Source organism: Mus pahari, chromosome 17, assembly GCF_900095145.1.
Source record: "Mus pahari chromosome 17, PAHARI_EIJ_v1.1, whole genome shotgun sequence".
NCBI classification, from domain to species: domain Eukaryota; kingdom Metazoa; phylum Chordata; class Mammalia; order Rodentia; family Muridae; genus Mus; species Mus pahari.
Genome location: NC_034606.1, coordinates 50,453,803 through 50,477,032, shown reverse-complemented (window position 1 = coordinate 50,477,032; position 23,230 = coordinate 50,453,803). Strand labels below are relative to the sequence as shown.

The window sequence follows — 23,230 nt, the reverse complement described above, 5'->3', positions numbered from 1 at the left end:
CCTCTACAGCGTGTAAAACAAGGTTCTGGGAAGCCCCAAGCCCTCTAGTAGAGCACAGGGAAGCTGTTGTGTTCAGCCCTTCATCTCCAGGGAATCAAAAGGAGCCACAATGCAGTCATCAGCATGTTTTCACTCGGCAAGACCCACACTTCCTATTTAGAGCACACAGCCATACCCCATTCTGCATTCTCACAAGGCTCCTTTTATTTATTTGTGTTTGTTATTATATGGTGCATACCACATGTTTGTGTGACTCCACTGGTGTGTACACACCCATTGAGAGGAAAGAAGAATGTCCATTGTAAACTTGTTAAAAGGAGAAAGGGACCCCCGCTGTTTTCCCTTTGGCCAGACCGCTATGGAGAAAGGATTTTAACTCTTGGTGCCCCAGAAGGGAATGGCTTCTTTGTGAATTTTACATTTTGCAATGGCTGAACATCTCAAATGCATCTTAACTGCCATAGGCTTAGAATCTGAAGTTTCATAACAGACAGGGAAACTGCTATTTCATCAATAGCTCAAGCCATTCTTGGAACACAAGGTAACTGGACACAAAGAGACTTACAAGGACTTGACTCTGGAACAGTGTTTTTGTGAATCTTTTGGTTGGTTCTTTACTGGTTTTACTTCAGGAGTATAAATGTAAGTGTGACATCTCTGAATAGTTTAGTTTTGAACATGCTTCTTCAGGAAAATAATGGTAAGCCCTCTACAACATGTCCCATCAGAGCAAGGTGATTTTATTAGTGATTCAGGTAGCAGGCCAGTGCCCTCTATAAACCAGTTTTACCTGCTACAAACAGATACCAATATATACTTGCTCCTTCAGATTAGCTTGTCTCTGTGACAGCCACACTTTTAAGCAGAAGATGCTATGGACTCCCCATTCACATGAGGCACAGCACACTAGAAGAACTGCACATCAAAAGAAAGTAAAATATTTCTTTCTGTGTCAGGCAGCATGAATATGGGCAAGATGTCAGCATCACTTTTAAGGAATTCTTAACTCTAAGTCCACCTGGGATGCAAACAGTTAAGTGGCCACATGGTCTCTCACCCATTCTCACGGCCTTTCTAAGTTCCAAAGGACAGGGCTCGGTGAGGACTCAGTGCGTGGAATGAAGAGGGAGGGTTCTCAAATTAATTAACTGGAAATGAGTCATGTCAATGTTTTGGAAAGGCAGAAGGGGAGAAAAGAGATTGGTAGAATTAATCACAGTGAGAAACTTACTTCAAGTGCCCGCCAGAGTTCAGAAATCCAATGAGAAGCAGAGAATCAAAGGGATGAAGCACACTTGCCATCTGAAAGGGCGTACAGAATCCAATCAAGGGTCCCAGTCTTTGCCAAGTGAGGGCTGTGCCCACAAAAACGTTTATTACTACAACAGTAAGCACAATGTATGTGACGGGAAAGCGAGTTCTACCCAGAGGGACAAAGGTGAGGCAGACAGTAACACTTACTGCAAAGAAATAAAGCAAACGTCCACTTGTAGCTTATACTCATTTACTCAAAAGGACTGGGAGGCTCCCACCACTGTACCCTACATGTCCAATACTTGTGATTTCATACACTGCAGAGATGAGAGGTCCGTGAGATGGAATCTGAATGCGTTCAGATGAAGAGGGCATTCACTACGGAAAAAAAACAGAAACAGTGTCATAGATACAGCACATCTATTTACAAGAACCATCAGACAAAGGAGAAATGCAGAGCTCTGCAGGTATCATGGTACAGGGGAACTGGGACGATTCTTAAAGGACGTATGCATCAGTGCACAAACTCTTGCAGTGACCTCTGCTCTCTAAAGGAAAGTCTAGTTCTGGTCAGGAACTTGTTTCTGCTATGAATACACTTCAGAATCTTTTGTATGTCATGCTCTGCATGAGTTGTAGTTTTAAGCAAATGGTATCATAAAGTCTAACCAAAACCTTATCTGCAGTGCTATTCAGTGCTGTCAGTAACCATGTCAGAAGGCAGCTTCTCTAGTCTTCCATGTTCCCTACAAAGACCTCTCACTTCCAAGTCACAGAGATGCAGGGGCAGCTTTCTGGGAGGGACTGAGGACAGTTTACAGGGGGTACTTACAGGCGGGGGGATGTCATTATTAGACTTCAGAATCAGTTTATTCCCACTCTTTTCAATTTCAAAGCCCATTTTCTTCAGTAGGGATGTGTCTGCCAAGCCCTGCTCCTCCATCTTGGCAATGACATCTTGGTTTTGGCTGTTGTCTTCAGTGAGATTTCGCACAGCATACACCACCCACTGCATCATAACTGGAGCCAGAGTGAAGGAATTTAACAGAAAACTTCCCTGTTTTTATAACTCCCATGACTGTCCGAGGTAAACAGTGGAGGTGTATAGGAATACTGAGAGATGAGAGATCCTCTAGAGAGGCAGAGGGAAAAGAAATATGCACTCAATGAGAAACCCACTTAAAATCTGTGAAAGCACACACGCGCCATGGGCCCAGCATGGGAGTCAGTGACCAGGCCCAGAGAATGGCTTCCTGAGCGAGAGTCTGATACACACACACACACACACACACACACACACAGAGAGAGAGAGAGAGAGAGAGAGAGAGAGAGAGAGAGAGAGAGAGANAGAGAGAGAGAGAGAGAGACACGGAGACAGAGACACATGGACAAAGGTCCAGAGCAGCCACTCTGAGGTTTATGAACACAGTAATACATTTGCACTCCTGGGCATTATGTCAAGTCACTAGGGAGGACAGAAGGACTCTGCAGACAAGTCAGAGGGAAGACAAGAGGGGCTCTGCAGACAAGTCCGAGGGAGGACAAGAGGGGCTCTGCAGACAAGTCAGAGGCGCTGGGGAAAAAAAAAAAATCAGACAGGAAACTTGTTCTGTTTAAAGTGCAGTTATCAGTAAGAATGGTTTCCTAGGAGTCACCATGGAATTTCTCTCATTCAGTATTTCAGAGACAAAGCCTCAGCTGTGGAGGATTTGCTAGGTCCAGTGTGAAACCCTCATGCCCTGAAAGCACATGACCCTCACTGCCTCCCCATACCCTGGCCCGCCAATGAAATGCCTTGTGTGGTATCCCCACCTCTGATGGAAGCTTGGGGTCACATCACTGCATTATTCATGATGACTTAGGTGCTAGGAGCTGTGTAATGCTCATGAGAACTGAAAACTGCTACTACACAACATCCTGAAAGACGGGCACTACTGAGGACAGGCTTTTTGTTTGTTTGTTTGTTTGTTTCTTTTTTCTTTGTCTTCACTCTGGTCCAGAAGGAACCAAGGAGCCTATGCTATTATAAATATATTTTCAGAGAAATAGGCCTATCTGCTCATGATCAACAGAGTCAGAGTAATCAAACCTGGAGGACTGGGAATGGAGCACAGTGGTTCAGTGTGACTGCACAACACAGCATTCACTGGGTCATGGTACTGATTCCCAGCACACACACAAAAGGAAGGACCCTCTTCCTGACAGTCATTAGATGCACTCACTCAGGCAGTTCCAGAGGAAGAGCGAGCGGGTGCATGTGGCTCTAAAGGCATCAGACCAAGCTTCTGGCTCTGCCCGAGGCTTCTCTGGCAAGAGGACTGGTTCAGAGACATGTCTCCATTTCCAATCAGAAGTGAAATTCAAAAGAAGCTGTCAGAATTAATAAAGGTGGGTACTCTTCTTACAGTATTAAAAAAAGATGAATTAAACTGTTTCTCTGTAGTTCAGGAACAGCCTTATAGGAAAGTAAACCGTGAACCCATTCACTACCAAGACTCAAGCATTAAAAGCAGGGAGGGAGCCGGGCAGTGGTGGCGCACTCCTTTAATTCCAGCACTTGGGAGACAGAGGCAGGTGGATTTCTGAGTTCGAGGCCAGCCTGGTCCTCAGAGTGAGGTCCAGGACAGCCAGGGCTATACAGAGAAACCCTGTCTTGAAAAAAACCAAAAAAAAAAAAAAAAAAAAAAAAAAAAAAAAGCAGGGAGGGTCCTGTGTCATCAGGGGTATTTACAGGCGTTTCAAAGGCTGTGCTGTCCTGTCTCTATCACCCAGCCCTGGCTTTTAGCCCTGTCAAGCTCCACCTCAGGCCAGCCGCTACCTAACCATGACCCTTTCTCTGGCCATCCTCTCTCAGAACTTCAGCATAGGGCTGAAGTTTTTGTGGGACTCGTGTTTGTGGGACTATGGGGCCTGCACAGAGCAGAGTCCTACTTAGCAGTTTTGAATGAATGAATGAACGATCTGTTGGTCTTTGAAGGTTTATCACTGAAACCACTTGAGGGTATCAATGGCTAAGTGTTTCCGAAGGCAAAGAACAGCCTCTGTGCTTGCGGGCGGATGTGGAGTCTGCTTATCACTGCTCTCACCTGGCAATCTGTCTGCCGCCTGTCATGACAAGGCCCAGCTCCTTTATAAGGCTCTGCCTCTCTTCTGAAAACGGGATCCCACAAATACTGAAATAAAACCCGGATTTGCAATTCCCCCCCTTCCACAGCCAGTAAGTCTCCACTCTGCGCTATTATAAAAAATAAAATAACATTTGTGGTGCCAGACATTCCTCCACAAGAAGTAATTTCTGGACAAATTATTTGCTGTGACTCTTTCTACACCTGAGTTGACACTATCATTATGCTAACTCATCTTTCACTTTTTATAGAGAAGAAGCAGCAGCAATTATGAGAAGGGCTAAAGGAGCAAACATTTGGTGTATAAACTCAAAGACAATGTAGAAGGCTGGAGGTGGGGCTGAACTACCTGCTTTAAAATGACAGAGGCAAGGCATTTTCTCCTTTCTGGAACTTTCTGGCTATTAACTTAAAGATAAGTGAACTTGAACAAATTTGAGGTTGCTAAGACTTTTCTAAGAGCACCTGCAATCAAAGGGCCTTGAAGGCCAAAGAGCAAAGGCATTATGTCGTTTCTAAAATTGGTAGTGACAAGTGCCAAGACGTGGAAGTGCAGGCAGTGGAGGGTTGGAGAGAATTATTGTCACAAGAACATACTGGGACCGAGTCAGAAGTCAGTGACAAATCACCACCAGCAGCACCTGTCACCTAACTGTGTACTACAAGGTCAAAGCGCGACTCTGGGGGTCGGTTCTCTCCATACACTTACAGTAGTTCCAGAGCTTGGGCTCCGGCTAATAGGCTTGCAGAGCAGGCTTCTTTACCCTCAATGAGCCACCCTACTGGCTCTCTTTCCCCCTTTTTATTGTGTGTGTGCATGGGTACATAAGTCATACATGTGTGGAGGTAAGCATTTCTGCACAACACTTTGGTGTTGTGACCTAAGCCACAATGAGCACAGTAGCAATTAGTGCCATGCTGCTGCTGCTGCTGCTGCTGCTGCTGCAGTCCCAGGTAGGGGGGTGTCAGTGTGGGTGGGGAACTAAGAACACCTGTGCTAGCTGGGCACTCCATGGGTCCGGGCTCTGTGAAGTTAGTTCTCTGTCACTTGTATGTGGGTTCTGGGATCAAACTCAGGTTGCCATGCTTGCAAGAACCTTTACTCACTAAGCAATGCTGTTAGCACCAACATTACTACTTGTTTATGGTGAGAACATTCAACTTCTTGAAACTTAGATGGTGAACTGCTATTAACTAGTCACCCTACTGTCCAACAGCATCCAAGTTTCTTACTCCTATCTGACCAGAACTCAGAACTCATGCATTACAAAAGGAAAGCATTCTTTCAGAAGACTGGAGCAGATAAGAGAAACCCTGTAAAACACAGACTTAAGATAGTCTGATCTGTAGCCCCGGGTCATGAATATGCATGGCCTCCTTGTTAGGCTGCAGCCTGAGTAGTCGGTGCAGACCGAGACAGTCTTAAGTGTCACAGGGGAGATTAAAACAAGTCCCAGTTAATATTCACATTGCCCTCTTGGTCCCTCTGTAAAGGAACAGGGAACAAGAAAGAGTTGGGGAGAAAATTCAACATCTTCTAAAGTCTCTAATCCTACTAACACTTGAAGTCTTTTATTGTGTGCTTAGCTCCTGAGAGAGCGCTTCTCCTGTTTCCATAGCTACTACAAATAGAAGGCATGAGCCTGTTTGTCGCAAAAGTGCCATGAAAGGGCTGCAATCAGTGCTGGAGCTCTTCAGCACAACACTCTGGTGGTGTGACCTAGGCCACAGAGACCACAGTGGCAGTTAGCACAGATGCTGCTGCTGCACTAGAAGAGCCTGTGCGGCTGGGGACTCTGTGGGTCCACGCTAAGCCTGAGCCTGACAACAGGTTAGGTGGCTCAGTGACAGTAGGGCAGAAAATTGTAGGTAAAACTTCACAAACAACTTAGACTTACGGCAGACTTATGGACAAGTCAATTTTAAATATAGTCGACTGAGTTAAAATACTACCTGATAAGACAGATTTCATTTGGCTATAGGCAGAATGTTTCCAGAAATCAAACCCAACAGACTTTAAGTCCAAGGATGACTGTTGTCAAGGCCGGAACTGTGTTTAGGAGCCTGCTGAGAACAAGGGTTGGCAAAACATATACATAAACAGGTATTATACCAAGTACATGTATATCCTAAAAATCAAGTAAAAAGCTTTGACACTTAAATTACTACTAATGAAACGAAAGTTTTCCAAACCCATGCTTCATATATCTGTTTATGTGTATCACATAATAGCTCATCTTTACCTACACAGTATGTTGAAAAGCTAATTTAGACAGCGAGTCAGCGAAGGACCAGGATTTATGTGCGTACAGCTTGGCAGGGGCTACTGCGATAGGGCAGACAGCAGGCTGGAGTTCCTCCAGTAAGCTTCACTGTGAGAAGAGAGTCAATGACAGACAAATCTCCTTCAAGAGCCTTTATGAACCATGCATGCCTTGAACAATAAACACCTGTGTCACAATTACCTGACACCCTTTCAAACTGCACACTGAGGCTGTGGAGCACAGCAAGCAGCCCCTACTAAAACTGTTCTGGAAATGCTCTACATTACTAAAAAGACAAGTGTGCTTACTTCCGTCATACAAAGCAGGGAGAACACAGGGGTACAGACCAGGAACAAAGTGTGCTCAGCACCCTCCATCTCCACTGCCCTCAGAGGTGGGATTAAGAAGGTAAAGCGTGCTACTGGGAAGCCCAGCTTCATGGCACATGCTGCCACAGGGAAGAGGAAGGGCCGCTACAATCATGGTCAGAAAAGAGGCTGGAAGGAGGGAGCATGAAGAGGAGGAGGCAGACAGGGCAGAGGTGGTGCTCGGTGGGTAGAGGTGTCCATTCTCCCACAAAGCCATAGCATTCTCTGCACAGGCCAACCATTCCTAGACATCCAAAGGTATTTCTGTTGCTCTCATGATAAAGTTCATTTACAACATTGTTATCTTTGGTTATCAACACGCATACACTATACACTATTGTCATTCAGAGGAAGGCTTAATGGGGACAGATCCTCCAGCATTTCTAGCATGGTGCTGAAAACAGGGTATGTAATAACCACCTTAAACCACCCACACCAGCCCAACACTGCTCTAAACTGTTGGACGATGTGGTATTGAACGTTCTTCTGCATTCTGTATTTTAATACAAGGGAACATCTGTGCTCCAAGCGCTATTTCATGGTTGGCAGTCTGCTGTCTTAATGTCATCTAACAAATCACAGCTTGAGTCATGTGAGCACACCTGCCAACTTACTAATTAATGGCTCACTGCCAATGCCCGAAGTGGCAAAATGGGAAAACAAATACAAGAGGGTGGGAAAGAAAAGAATCTCCGCATTTGTCAATTATAGGTCACAATATGAAGAATACAGAATATGTGTTCTTAATACTTGCCATAAACAAGAGGTAGCTTCTGCCCATACAGAGGGGAGGCTCCTCAGAAGCATCTCTCTTTAGAGGCTAGGCACTTTTCCTATCCTCTCCAGCCACAGGGAGACAGAAAGAAATGTCACAGAGATGTGTGATACTGCAGAACTCTCAACTGCCTGAACAGCACTGTCCCGGGAGACTGGCTCCTCTGTGCACAGCCTACACCAGCACTTAAGAAACGAAGGCCACACTCACTATCTTCACAACACACAACTTTTCCTAGAGTGACCTTTAAAGATGAGGTGAGATACTGTTTCAAGGGTTCCTCCTGGAGGCCCACACATCTCCCCACCTTATGAAAGCTCTCACTGCCTGATAGCATCTGTGGGCAGGGTGGGGAACCGAGCCACATACCACGCTCTGTCTGGACCCTGGCTGGGTTCCAGCCCTTCTCCTTCATTTCCAGATGCTCATCATCTAGCATCCAAGATGAGAGAGAAAACACACTGTGGGCCCATCCAGCTGGCAGTGAAGTCATGGGAAGACGACATTCTCCCTGCCAGGCAGCCATCAAATGCACAGCCCACTCCAAATGCGTCTGTGGCCAGCAAGGGCCGTGCTCACAGGTACCTTGTCTTCACGGGGTTTTGGTGGTGAAGGATCTTAGAGCACTGAAACTAATTTTGTACATTACATACTCTGGAATCCTTTTTACTACCCACTTCAAAGCAGAGCGTGGTACAAAGCAGGCACAGTCTGGCATCCCTATCACACTACAGGTTTCAGGATCAGAAACAACCAATACCACTTCTAACCCAGACCACACCAAAGGGCTTTGGGGCCACAAGTGGTTCCATTTGTGTTTGGGGCAGCACTCTGACGTCACTTCTGAGACTAAAGGGGCTGCTGATTGCGGCACCCTGAGAAGTGCCCAGCACATGCACCCAGCACAGGGTGGACGAATGGTGGGTGCCATGGAGCCGGCGGGGGTGTTTCCCTCCCCGTGCTCCCCCACTCTTGGAAAGTGTGTTGCTTACCAGCCAGACTCCTGTTGTACCTGAGTTGTGGCCTTTGGTGTGTAGGGCTTACGTGATTTAACTATTTAGCCACAGGCAGCATGCTCAGGGCCTGGGTCAGGTTTGGGCGGTGAGATGTTAAGGAACACATGCAGACGTACAGCACAAGCAGCACAGCCACCTTCCTCCTTGTCACTGTGGGGACAGATGGGGAGAGTACCCGGCTTCAGTCAGACCCAGGTCCCCAGCAACAGAGTCATGGCTGAGCTTTACTGCCTGAAAGGAGACCTCAGCCAGAGCAGAAAACACAGCAAGGCCCCTGTGCTGGGTGAAGAGATGTTTATAAAACATCTGCACAGAACTGACAGCAGGAAAGTTGCTTCATCAGAATGTATTCAGAGAATACTACAACTTCCAGTGCAGGCAAAGCTCTGTAAGGGGGAGTTCTCTTCAGTGGCTCTGCATACAACAGGAAAGGTAGTAACAATAAAAGCAGCAGACTCAACTCCAAGGTGGAACCTGACTGTAGCTGTTTGGAGTACTTACTAACCCTGATTGTCCTCATCCTACTGAAGAGGTCAGTAACCTGTCCAGTGTCCTGCAATAAAGAGAGGGGAAGCCAGATGGCTACCACACATGCCCGAGGGGACTAGATCCCAGAAGCAGGGCACGCTTTCCTCCTAGCGCTCCGAGTTTCATGCCCTGCCTAGACATTAAGGAAGGGAGGAATGATGGAGTCTAAGACCTGAAACAGGTTTCTTTTCTCAAAAAAAAAAAAAAAAAAAAAAAGCAAAGGACACCAGAAACCTGCAGCTAGCACTCAGACCACGGTCCCTGTAAAATACTTTTAGAGCTAGCTAATAAACTACTGTTCAAGATGAAATGCAAAAGCAGAGTAGAAGTAATCCCATCTAAATTATAGGAGATTAGTGTTGGTCTAGCACTAATGACATTTCAGAACTAATAAAGTATAGCCAAGGGTCAAAAACAGTTCTGAGCAAGGAAGGATTAAATAAAGAACACAAACAGCAAAGAGCTTCTGGTGGATTTGAGAGAAGACAAGACACGGCAGGCAGCGACGAGCCAGGAAAAGCCCATCTTGTGAATGCTGGGGGCCTGGGTATCTGGCACCCACCATCCTTGGTGATATTAGTAGTCTCCTCTCCCTGGGGTAGGGGGTGGGTAGTCATGGGTCACATGGCCCTTCCCCTCTCAAAAGCCTCCACGAAGTCAACAGGCAGAAGAGGATGAGCCTGAAGACTTACATGGGATGAGACAGAAAGTGGTGTCTGAATACAGAATTAGGGGGCGTGGCTGGAGAGCTGCTCTGACTCTGTCTCTGCATGGGAACCTGTAAGCCTGCCTCCTTATGATGGAGTAGTATGGCTCTTTAACCACCGAAGGGAAGCCTACAACAGAAATTTAAGATATGAAAACAAGAGCCAGTAAGCACCTCAGACTATTTTAAAGTTAGGTGAGCTGTAGTGGTGACATTACATTTCTAAAGTTTCTTGATATTATTATGTCTCTTAGTTCTAGATATGTTGCTCTTGTGGGGGAATTAGGTACAGGTACAACTGCTGCATTCTGTTCTTCCAAGTTCTTCCTACAGTCAGAGGACTCACCGTCTTTGGTATTCCATACGACTGTGTTAGACCCATCTCTACAACTGTGTGTGTGTTGGGTATGTGCATGCACATGTGGAGGTCAGCAGATGGTGCTGGATGCTTATTGGTTTCTAATCTTATTTTTATTTTATTTTTTTGAGACAGGACCTCTGAATGAGGCTTGTCATTTTGTCTTGGTTGGCTGGTCAAGTCTTTGTGCCCACAGAGGCATCTTCCCCACCCTCTCTATAACCTTTGATGCTATAAGACTGAAACTCTAAGCCCATTAAGCAGCAATGTTCTTTCCCCACCAAGCTGCCAGCAAACACCTTTCTACTTTCTATTCCCATGATTTCAACTATTCTGAGTACCTCTCACGTGGAGGCAGAGACAACACATGTCTTTTGGCGACTGACTTATTTTGTGGCCTCAAGGTTCATTTATGTCATAGCATGTGATAACAGATGCTTTCTTTTTCAGGCCAAGTAATATTCTGCGACACAAAAGACCTCACCCAGACTTTAGTTGTGCTGTGGATAGTACTGGGAAGGGCCCCAACTGACATTCTTCTTGAATGGCTATTTTGCAACGAGTCTCATGATGCTATCCAGGATGAACTCCAAGTCCTGGGTTCAAGTGATCCTCCTGCCACAGCTCTTCAGCTTCCCTGTTTCTGTAAGAGTGTTTTATTTGCATGGTTTGTTGAATATACTGAAAATTCCCAATGGGACAGTTGTAGCAGCCTTGTCAAAAATTATGTGACCCCACACACGAGGGTTTATCTCTGTGCCTGAGTCCTACAGTTTTAGTTCTTCAGTCTTTATGCTAATTTCCGTACCCTAGATTCAGTTGTAGAATTAGGAAGCATGAGGACCCCAGACAGTATTTCTGATGCTCAAGATCCTATGGACTTCAGAGCAGGTCTTTCCACTGAGCTGTACTGAACCTAAAGATGTACTAATATTTGGGAGTCACGGACAGAAATATTAAGACCATGGGCGTGTTTCTATTTCCTTACACATTACTTTCCTCTCAAGAACATCTTTATTGTATAAGCTTTCCACCTGCTTGGTTAAAAGTAATTCTCAGTATTTTATGATGCTATTGTAATTGGAACAGCTCTTTTTTTCACAAGGTTCACTAGTATTCAAAAATGCAATTGATTTTGATGCATTGATTCCCTATTTTAGTATTTTGTAGAATCATTTATTGGTTGTAATAGTATTGTCTAGAACCCTTAAGATTATCACCTGGACAGGTTCATTTCCTCCTTTCCAACTTGGATGCCCTTCTTTCTTTCCTGCCTTGTAGCTTAGGCTAGAAGCTTAACAACTACGTCCCTGAAAACGTGGGGAGATGACCATCCTTGCTTTGCTCTTTACCTTACAGGAAAGGGGGTTAGCTTTGTGCAGTTACTGGGGTACCTGCCATGAACATTTTACACAGCTTTTATTATGTGGGGATAGCTACAATGCATGTTAGATTGATGAACGTTTTTTACATGAAAGGTGGTGAATTTTGTCAAATGTTTTACCTGCATTGAGAGAATTGGACATACATTGTTCTCTCACTTGTTCTGTTAATGTAGTCTGCCAATATGATCAACTTAGGTTGAGTCATCCCTGAATTCCAGGAACAAACAAGTCCTACTGGATTGTTGTATATAAATCCCTTTTAAGTGTGCAGTTGTATTCACTTTGCTAGTATTTTCTTGATTATTTCTATTCAATATTCACAAGAAATAAAGGTTTATGGTTTTCTTATAGCGTCTTTCTGGGCTACTTTATAAGGCAATACTTCTCTCACGGAATGAAATAGGGACTCTTTGTTACTCGTTCTTCAATGTTTTGTAAAAGTCTGAGAACGGCCAGTGTTAGCTCTGTGAAGGTGGAACTCACCAGGGAGGTCCATGGGTTCAAGTGCAGGGTTTCCAAGCTCCTTGCCAGGTGCAGGTAGACTCACCTGCACCTGCCTGTTTCTTAGCAACTTAGTTTCCAATCACTAGAAATTTATTCACTCAGCTTAACCAAATTGTCAGTCTACACCACACCACCTTTATGATTCTTATTTCTGTAGAGTCAGCAGTATGTAGTATTGTCCGTACTTCATTTCTGATTTTAGTAATTTGAGGTTTTTTCTCCTTTTTCATAGTCCATGTAGATAGATTGCCCAACTTAAAGAACCAACTTTGGTTTTTGTCACCTGACTTCACCCTGTGTATGTTAATTATCTTTTAAAAATCTACTGAGACTTAATTTATGTTACGGTATTGGGCCTACCCTGGAAAGTGCTCCAGGAAGCATCCGTGGAAGCAGAGCATGCATTACATTCCGCACATGTTGTAGATGTAGTTGGCACAGCAAGCCACTTGAACTTTCCGACAGACTGTTTTACCTACTACTCAGAGTCAGGTACTGAAATAGACAACCATTAAGAAAAAAGCTTCATTTTTTTTTTTTCTTTAGAATTGTCAGTTTTTGATTCACATACTTTAATATGCTTTCGGTATACAAATAGCTATATTCATTTGTGATTTTTTTATCTATTTTATTTATATGAGTACACTGTAACTATTTTCAGACACACCAGAAGAGAGCATCGGATCCCATTACAGATGGTTGTGCGCTACCATGTGGATGCTGAGATTTGAACTCAGGACCTCTGGAAGAACAGTCAGTGCTTTTAACCACTGAGCCATCTCTCCAGCTCCATTTATGATATTTTAAATTACAAAACCTTTTGTATTTATTTTGGCATGTGTGTGGGTGCCTGCCGGCCACAGTATGTGTGTGGAAGTTAGAGGATAACTTGCTGGAGTTGGGTCTCCCATATACCAAAGGAGTTTCAGGGAAGAAACTCAGGTCTTCAAGTTTGGTAGCAAGTGGCTTTGCCTGTACAGCCACTTTATATTTTGTGTCTTTTCTTGCTGTGCTGAATTTTTGTTACAAAGTATCTACCACTGTCTTTGTAATCCCTTTGACTTTAGAGTACATTTTGTTTGATGTAAGCCACCACAGCTCTCATTAATTATTTGCTTACTCACATTTATCCATGCTTTTAACCTTTTTTGGTCTCTGAATCTAAACAGTCTCTTATAAACAGCATAAACAGTCTCTTATAAACAAGAGTATCTGCTCATATTTAAGTAACTATGAGTAAGGATTTGCTTATGTCATTTTACTGTTTCCTGTAAGGTTTATGACTTTCTTAGCCACTATTTCTTTTGTGTATAGTTCATTTTTTATGGTGAAAAATTTTAATTCCTTTTTACTTTCTTTATGCATATTTTATACCTTTAAAAAAGATTTATTTATTTACTTACTTATTTAATGTATGTGAGTACACTGTAGCTGTACAGATGGTTGTGAGCCTTCATGTGCTTGTTGGGAATAGAATTTAGGACCTGTTTGCTCCCGTTGGCCCTGCTTGCTCTGGTCAATTCCACTCACTCAGTTCCAAAGATTTATTTATTATTATATATAAGTACACTGTAGCTGTCTTCGGACGTACCAGAAGAGGGTGTCAGATCTCATTATGAGTGATTGTGAGCCATCATGTGGTTGCTGGGATTTGAACTCAGAACCTTTGGAAGAGCAGTCAGTGCTCTTATCCGCTGAGCCATCTCACTAGTCCTATATTATACCTTTTAAAATCTGTGGGTATGATTTTTAACATTCTAAGGTTAAAAACACTGATTTATAACAATTTAAGTGATATACTTGTAAAGAGCTGTTCTTTTACAATTACAATGGACTCAATTTTACTATTATTTGGTTAACGCTAAAAAAAAAAAAATCCTCCCACATTTTATAGCCCTCAGTACACTAGTAATTCTCTTAAGTGTATTAGCATCTTAAATTATATAGAAAACAAAACGTGGCACTGTAAACCACTGACATGGTGCTGGTTTTGAAACTTGATTTACCTTTATCAATTAATTTCTTCATGGTATGCTGATTGTTTGTTTGCTTGTTTGTTTGTCGTTGGCAACTCAACACAAACCAGGCTTATGTGGGAAGAGGGAATTTCAACTGAGCAGATGCCTCCATAAGACTGGCCTGTGGGTAAGTCTGTGTGACATTTTCTTGACTGATGTGGGAGGGTCCAGGCCACTGAGGGCAGGTGCTATCCTTAGGCAGGTAGTCCCAGTTGGGCAAGCAGTGGGGCACAAGTCCATAAGCATTCCCCCAAAGCTTCTGCTTCAGTTTTTGCCTGGGCTTATTTAAAAAATGGGCCATGACTGGAAGCATAAGCAAACTGAGCGCTCCTCCTAATGCTGCTTTTGGCTGCAAGTTTTATCAAGCAATAGAAAGTCAGTCAGAACACTAGGTTTCTAGGTCCCGTCTGGTAGGACCCTCTAATTTCATACTACAGGACTACAAGGCCAAACAACCAGGAAAAACTCCTTCAGTCTACTTCTCTGGGAATATTTTAATTTCTCATGCTTTGAAGACTGACAAGGTACTTTTGGATGGTAGGGCTATAATCTCCCTGCACCGCTCCCCACAATGAACTCATCACCTCAAGAAAAACTTGGAAGATTTCTGATAATAAACCTCAAATAATTTTTGTTGACTGTTCTTATAGGTGACAAGATATTCTTCTCTTGCTGCTTCTAAAAGTCTATGCTGTTTTCTAAATGTGTGATTATATACATCTAAACATGAATCTACTGAAAATTGTTCTTTGTGCTTGGGTGTGGTCAATGTACACATGTATGTACACATGGAAGACAGCATCACCACAGGGTACTTCCTCTGCTGCACTCCACCTTCCTGAACCTGGAATTCATAGATTCAGCTAGAAAGGACAGCTAGCAAGCCCTGGGAACCCTCTGGTCTCTGTCTCCCAGTAAAGGAATTACAGGCAACTGGCATTTTACATGGGACTGGGGGTCCAAGCTCAGGCCCTCTTACTTGAACTGCAAGGACTTTATATTGAAAAGGTTAACGAGTTTCTTAGATCTTCTTGTCTTTCTCATCTACCACAGGAAGTTTTCATCCATCATCTCCTCTCTCTGTCCCTCTCCTCTGCTGCACACTCCAGCTCTGCTGGTCAGCTCGGTCTATCTCCCTCACCCGTGTTTTCTGCCTACTGTTCTTCCCCAACTCAGAAGTCTAAGGGCTTGGCTTCTGTAATTTGGTCACAAGGAATTAATGAATGCCAGCTCGATTAACTCCAAGAGAATGTTCAACCCTTTACAGGATCAAACAAAATAGATTTTTGTCTTTTCATGCACTGGCCCTAGAAAAACAACCCCTCAGAGCATGCAACACTTCCCGTTAAGGACGACAACCTAAAAACCAAATGGCAGTGAGTTACTAGTTAACAGTTTCAAATGGCCATGGCTCGTCAATGTGTTGTCCAGAACCCCTGTTCCCGCTAAAGTCAGTTTAGACAAAAATCCTGGCAATTACCTGGACCATGTTTCTCTATGGCAATCAGCTACCCAATCTCTGAAGTGTCTTACCAAATATATATTACTCATGACAATCGTGTCTGAGAATAGCAATTTCAATGTTATCCATTTCCTAAACATACCCAGTCAGCTTTGTTTGAAATACAGGAAGCTAATGCAAAAAGAGAAGACAAATAGTAACTCTGCAAGAAAACTGGTACCTATGTATTACTGCTCTTACGAGGCAAAGCCTGCAGGGAACTTCTCTGTACTGCATCTATCAGCAGCCGTGCTTCTCTTGCTCTGATCCTGCAGCTTCTGAAGGCAGATCTTCACCTCTGGGATGACCATGAATCAGGGAACTTCCCAGGTTGCTTCAGTGGGATGGCAGCACCTGTGACACTGCTTTTGTGATGCCACATGGAGAAAGGTGTGGTAAAGCATATCACACAGGAACCAGAGAACAGCTCTTAAGAGGCAGTGACCAAAGGGAGCCATCATACGGGGAAATTTCAGCCTTGCTACTTTTGTTACATTGAGTATAAAAGTTCTAAAGTACAAAGCTGAGACTTATAAACTTGCTCTACTACACTATGCTGCTTGCACTGTAGAGAAACTGGGAGATATGCAAATATGTATCAGGATACTGACTACATAATTTAGAACAAGGTTCTTAAAAATAAAACAAAACCAAAACATTTGTTAGCCAGGTGTGGTGACAGAAGTCTTTAGTTCCAGAACTTGAGAGCAAATGGAGGCAGATCTGTGTGTGAGTTTGAGGCCAGACTGCCCCACATAAAATTCTTGATTCCCAGGATGATGTAGTGAGAATCTGTCTCAAAAAACAAAACAGAACATTTATTTTTTTGTGTCTGTGCATGTGTGTGCACAGAGAGGTCAGATGACAACCTGTAGGTGTTGATTTTCTTCTACCATGTTGGTCCCTGGGATATATTTCACAACACTAGACTTGGTGGCAAGTATCTTTATCAATGAGCCATCTTGTAGGCCTGAAAAAAGCTTGTTGGCTCTAAACTTAAAATGCCCCAGAAGATAACTAAGGTGAGACTCCTTAGGCACAGGCCTAATTTTGTTCTTTAAAACTGAGACTTAGGTAATTTTTAGGAGTAGGAGTTACATAGTATCAAAGGCCAGACAGCTTTGAACTTGGTAGATACAGGATACAGGACGCAGGACATCCAAGCAAGTGGCTTCTACATCACCCTCACAGCGCTTTGGCCACAAACAGAATTGTGTCCTAGACTATCACCGCTCCTGGGCAAGTGAAAGGAAGGTGAGAAACAGTCATCTACAGACTGAGCATGCTCCCTAACAACCGACACTCTAGCAACAAGACTTCCTAGCCATTGGCAGTGTCCTCAGAGATGTTCCCTGAGGCTGGGCACAGTGAAACGTGGAAGCAGGAAGGCATGTGAGACTATTCACTCACTGGTGGTGAACAAGTCCACAGTTCCCTGCTGAAGGGTTCTGTGGACAGCCTTTACAAACCTAGTCTGTGGACTTTCCCTTTAATTGCTTCTCTGTGATGCTGTTTGGTCACTGTTAGGAGCTGGGTTCCTCACGAAGACTCACAACAGAAAAAAGGATTCCACTGTTTATTTGAATTCTCAAATTTACCAAGCTAGGGCTGCAGTGGTTAGGGCTAATTGTCATCTTGACAAAACTTAGAATCACCTGGGAGAATGGCCAGATGCATGCCAGGAGGGGTTGGCTTGATTATTAGGTTAACTGGGGTAGGTGGCTTCAGTTCCTGGCTAGAATGCAGACTAAGTTCAGAAAGGAAGCTGAGAGGGAACAAACATGGCTTTCTGCTTGCTGACTGGGTGCAATGTGACAGCTGTTTTAAGCTCCCACTGCCTTGACCTCCTCATCGCGTCAGACTGTTCTTTGAACTGTGAGCTAAAAGAAAGCCTTCTCTCTTTAGTTGTATTTGAAAGGCATTTCATCACAGCCAAGGGGAAGAAACTAAATAAACGGTGCTATGGTTCCAGGTTCCCAAAGCAGGGTTCCAAACTGCACAAAACACTAGTTAAACACTGTCAAGTTCTGCAGAAACCATCCTTGCACACAAAGGTTTTCTTACTTTTAAAAAGACTTCTCTCACATACTAGTTCAGATTTACACACAGAAAGGAGCTGGGAAACACATTTTGGTCATAGTCGCTAGGGTCCATGGACCTCAGGATAAGGGATGCACTTCAGGATACAGGACCACAAAGACACCTGGGATGGATTTTCTAGGAGAAAAGGTCAACTGATGAAGGTGTTTTTTTATGTGAGCTGTTTAGGGACCATGACAGTAAACTAAGGCACCCAACCTGGCAAAGGGTCATGGAGCCATTCCTGGAGAAAGAAGACCTAAACAACTCAGGTCTTAAAGGATGATGGGGCTGGAAGTACATCCTAAGATGGCTACCAACTAGCACTCAGTTGCTGACCATGTTACCCTGGATCAGACAGCACGGCAGCAAGTTTTACCAAGTGACTACCATGTACTACTACATGCTTGTCACCAGGATTAAGACAGCACAGCTGCACCCATCTCTTCCCCAAGAAAATACTGTTGAAAGAAGTGCAGCATCTAAGCAGAGAGAGGGCTCTCTCTGGGAATCTAGACATTTAATTACGACAAAAGATTTAGCTATAGAGTCAGACAGTCCTGGGCTTGTCCTGCCCCAACACACATGAAGTGGGAAGTTCTGATGGAAATTCCAACTTTCCAGTTTCAGCTTCCTAATCTATAAAACTGAATCAATCAATCATTCCCAGCTCTTAAGCAAACTGTGCAAGACAATGGATAGGCAGGCTGTGGTGAATGGAAAACATTCAGTAAATGATTAAAATGTTTTAGTATGAGGTGCAACAGACTCTAACACACCTGCAATGTGCACACAGATCCCTGTTTTCATATGTATACATCGATATACTCCTCATTAAAATTTGGAACATGGCCAGCGCCTCAGAAGTCCCATGTGGCCTCTACAACATTCATGTCCACAGCTCCTACAACCACTCTTGGGCCTCCTACAGAGGAATCATAGAGCACAGGTGCTTTCTAAACCCAGGCTCTACGGCTTAGCCGTGTGTCAATGAAATGATCAACCTCTTGCACACAGCAGTCTACTCTCCTTTACTGTGTTCCACCACAGGCACATGTATAGTTTTTGTTTTTTATTTAACTATTGATAAACACCTAGTTTACTACAACCTGAGAATACAGAGAAGGAATACTGCTGACAATCCCAGTAGATATCTGCTAACAGGCATGTGCACACTGCCGGCTCACAGAACAGGTCTATGTCCATCAGTGTTAGCCAACACTGACAAACTATACCCCCCAGCGATGCAGTAAAACTCAGGCTGCTGCAGGAATGACCCTGCTATCACCTGCTTTGCCAGAGACTGGGATGGGGCAGTGGACAGAGGCTTCTAACTGTAGAGCTCTCTTTAATGGGCATTGGATCTCTCTCTCTCTCTCTCTCTCTCTCTCTCTCTCTCTCTTCCCCCCCCCTCTCAAGTGGCATGCCAAGTCTTTTGCCTGTTTTTGAAAACTGAATTACCTTTTTTTAAATGTTAGCTGTTTTATAGAACACGTGTCATTTTACATCAGTCCAGAGTTGGTAAGGCAATTAACATCTCAGCCTTTCTTCAATAGCGAGTGCTCCCACCCGGGAGTGTGGGATCGTGTTTAGGGAACCCTGCCTCCCGCCCTCGGTATAGCAATCATATCTCCCATGACTCCTTCCCTGTAGGAGCTCTGCAGTCCTGCTCACAGTGATGACATCCCTTGAATTAACACTGTTGAATGGTGCAGGAGAAGCCTAGGGCACTCTGCAAGTCCCACCTCCCTCCCCATTAGCAGGGGCCCCTTCTCTGAGTGAAGGGTCCTGGTAGTATTTCTCTCTCCATTTCGCTCTGGATGTCAGTCTGGAGTGTTAGCGCTATTCTATCAACTGCAGATGAAAGTCTGCCTTTCTCACATGGACTAAGAGACACAATAGGATACATACACAAGAACACTCACTTGTTTAGGAGCCGTGTGGGGTTGCTCAGATGCTTCATAAACAAGCAAGTATTTCAGTCTCTACAACCCAGCAAGGAGCAGTAGGGACTCACAGACTTAGTGAGGGACCTGGGTGTGAAGAAGTGACAGAAAGCAAGTCCAGGTCTGTTTGGTCCTGGAGCAGACATACCTGCCGCTGTGCCACGTTTCCTTAGCACAGGATGACATCTTACTATTTCTCAAAGGCTTACATTTCTCCATGTAAGTGAAATATGTATTTCATACATATAAATACAAATGTAGTCTTTCAACACAGGGGAAGGGATTTAATATGGAGATAAAGAGGGGGGAGAGAAATCATAAAATTCACATAACAACCCAGCTTAGGCTCTCACTCTATCCCTGTCCCCACCCAATCCCCCCAATAAAAACAATGTATGAAAAAAACCCACATCAAGGACTACCGATCAAAACATAGATCAAAAAAGAAAGACAAGAAAAACATTTCAAATAAAGTTCAGCTGTTTCTATTTGGGAACAACAACAAAAAAAAATCCCACTTGCCACAATAAACTGACAAATGAGAAATTGACTCTGCGGTAGTGGAGCTGGAATTTTCCGATGGCACCAGCTACTCTGTTATTACTGTGGGTGACCCAAGAGGGAGTGGGGGCGATCAACAGCTGGGAGCTGGCTGGGCTCACATCCCTGACCCAGGAGTACCCCAGTGCAGCCCTGCAAGGTTAGGCTCCCCTCTGAGCCATGGCTTTCCCCTGGCAGTGGAAATCTCTGTTAGTTGCATGAGCTGCTTCCAAATAGAATAAAAAACCTTCCTGCCTCAGCTCAACCCAGCTCTGCTATGCCAGCCCGTTCTTCCCATCTGCAGGCACCCAGAAGCAGAGGTCTTTATAGTGATGCCTATTGATTTCTCATAGAAAAGAATGGACATCTACAATAATCTCAGGCCCCACCAACATACTTAGAAAATGTTCAAGGACACTATATAGCCAGTTTATCCGGGGGAAGAAAATGCTGGTGCACATCCAAATATCGGCTCCCCCTTCAGATAGTCAGTCAGACAGAGAGGGGCGGGTCTTTGTGGGAGGAGGGGGCAGAGAAGGAGAGGAATGCAGAAAGGGAGAGAGGGAGGTATCTAAAGCGTGATTAAAAGCTTGGTTAGGGTGACTGGAAGAAGTGGGTTAAATCAAACATTCAAAATTATTGTCAAACCTAGGATAAAGATTCACTAACAATTGAAGAACCCTTATGATTTTTTTTTCTTAGCTGCTCTGATTTTCTTTTGGTCTGCCTCCTGATTAATAAACAAATGCAAGAATCAAGACGTGGTAAGACTTACATAGGAAGAATTAAAAAGGAAGCTCAGCCAGGTGGTGATGGCGCATGCCTTTAATTCTAGCGCTCAGGAGGCAGAGACAGGAGGATCTCTGAGTTCAAAGCCAGTCTGCTCTACCTACAGAGCAAGTCCAGGACAGTTAGAGTTTCACAAAGAAACCCTGTCTTAAAAAGTAAAACAAAAGAGCAAGTGAATGAATGAATAAATGGATGAATATATTAATAAATGAAAGTAAAAAGAGGCTTATGAATAACAGTGGAGGCTTATAAATGACAGTGTCGTCTCTGCCTGAGCAGATTGGGCAGTTTTCCATTTAATTTGGACCTTCTAATTTAGGAATGTGGAAGGGGAGCTGCTGATTAGCATAGGGTTTACCCAGTTCACAGGCAGCAGTGGAAAGCATGACAACTCAGCACAGCTCGGATACAGCCTGAGCCACGCCACTTCCCATCTTTGTCTAGACAGCACCAACAACGTCCATGGAGGTCACCCAGTCTTGCCTGAGGCCTGGACCAGTGTCAGATATGTGAGACATTCAATAAACACTGCTAGAGACAGTAGAAGAGTTCTAGTACCAGGAGGCCCAGGCACACCTACTTATTTGAGTTATAGAAAAGGCAGCAACAGAGGAGTCAACAAAGAGCCACTGAAAGGAGGAAGGGGGAGGCAAAAAACAGAGTTGGCAAGAAAGGCAGTACACCTAGGACATGATTAATTCTGGTAAAATATCAAATCACAGGGCTGGAAAGATGGCTGAGTAGGTTAAAAATCTTTGCTGTTCTTCCAGAGGACAGAAATTTGATTCCCCAAACCAATGTTGGGCAGCTCACAACCACCTGTAATTCCAGCGCCAGAGACATTCAAACACTGTCTTCTGGCCTCTAGGGACACCTGTACATGCATGTATATACCGTCCTCCCAACACACACAAATCAAAACAAGATAAATCGTTATAATTATAAAATCACATACAGATAGAGCAAAATATCCACTGAATTTGGCAATGTGTTGGAATTGTGGCCATTAACAAATCATGAAATTTATAAATATACTTCTCTATCTCTGACCCCTTTTGAAGTACTACTGAAAAAGAGATTTAAAAGCACAAATCCACACATGAAAAAAAATTCAGAAGCTAGGGCTGGGGAGATGGACCAGCAGATAAGAGCACTTGTTCCTCTTGCAGAGGACCTGAATTTGGTTCCCAGCACCCACAGTGGGCAGCTCAGAATCACTTGCATCTTCAATTCCAGGGGTTCCAATACCCTATTCTGGCCTCCAGGGACATATGCATACATGTGGTAACATGCCCCCTCCTATACATATAAAGATAACATTAAATAAATAGTTTTAAAAAACTAAATGCTAACAGGAAACAGACAAGCCGTTAACAAATGGGACAAGTGACTGAGTGAAAGCAGGGAGGGCAGCAGAGAGAACCAAGAAGTGATCTGAAAGCAAGGATGGTCACACCACATGTTCAATTCCAGGTAAAATGGGCTCCATGACCTACAAATGACAAAAAAGAAAAACCTACAACTAAAATTAAAAAGTTTCTGGGCGTGGTGGTACATGCCTTTAATCCCAGCACTCGGGAGGCAGAGGAAGGGGGGACTTCTGAGTTTGAGGCCAGCCTGGTCTACAAAGTGAGTTCTAGGACAGCCAGGGCTATACAGAGAAACCCTGTCTCAAAAAACAAAAAACAAACAAACAAAAGTAAAATAAAATAAAATAAAAAGTTGTTTGTAAATTTAAGAAGTAGGTGGGCCTGGGGACTAGAAAAATACCCTAGTCCACTAAGTGCTTGCTATGCAAACATGAGGACCCAGGTTAGATCCTCAACATCCAGATAAAATGTCAGGTGAGTGGCACGTGCTTGCACTCCTGGCACAGGGGCGCTGAGATAGGTTGATACCCGGGCTCCCTGGTCAACCAGCCTAGCCTAACTCGCAAGCTCCCAGCGACCTTGACTCAAAAACAAGGCAGGTGGCACTAGAGAAAGAACAGAACCTGTGGGGTTTCTCTCTCTCTCTCTCTCTCTCTCTCTCTCTCTCTCTCTCTCTCTCTCTCTCACACACACACACACACACA

The 23,230-nt window shown here is 44.0% G+C and overlaps 1 protein-coding gene across 1 annotated transcript in view; it reads right to left on the bottom strand.

The window, feature by feature from the left end:
* Nucleotides 1–724: 724 nt before the first annotated feature.
* Nucleotides 725–23,230, bottom strand: part of Atxn10 (ataxin 10) — a 122,627-nt gene continuing 100,121 nt past the window's right edge. Inside the window, exons 11-12 of the mRNA XM_021216379.2 lie at nt 2,087–2,274; nt 725–1,632 (exon numbers count right to left, since the gene is read on the bottom strand). Coding sequence (XP_021072038.1) covers nt 1,630–1,632; nt 2,087–2,274 — 191 coding nt within the window. The 3' untranslated portion in view covers nt 725–1,629. The remainder of the gene's footprint in view (nt 1,633–2,086; nt 2,275–23,230) is intronic.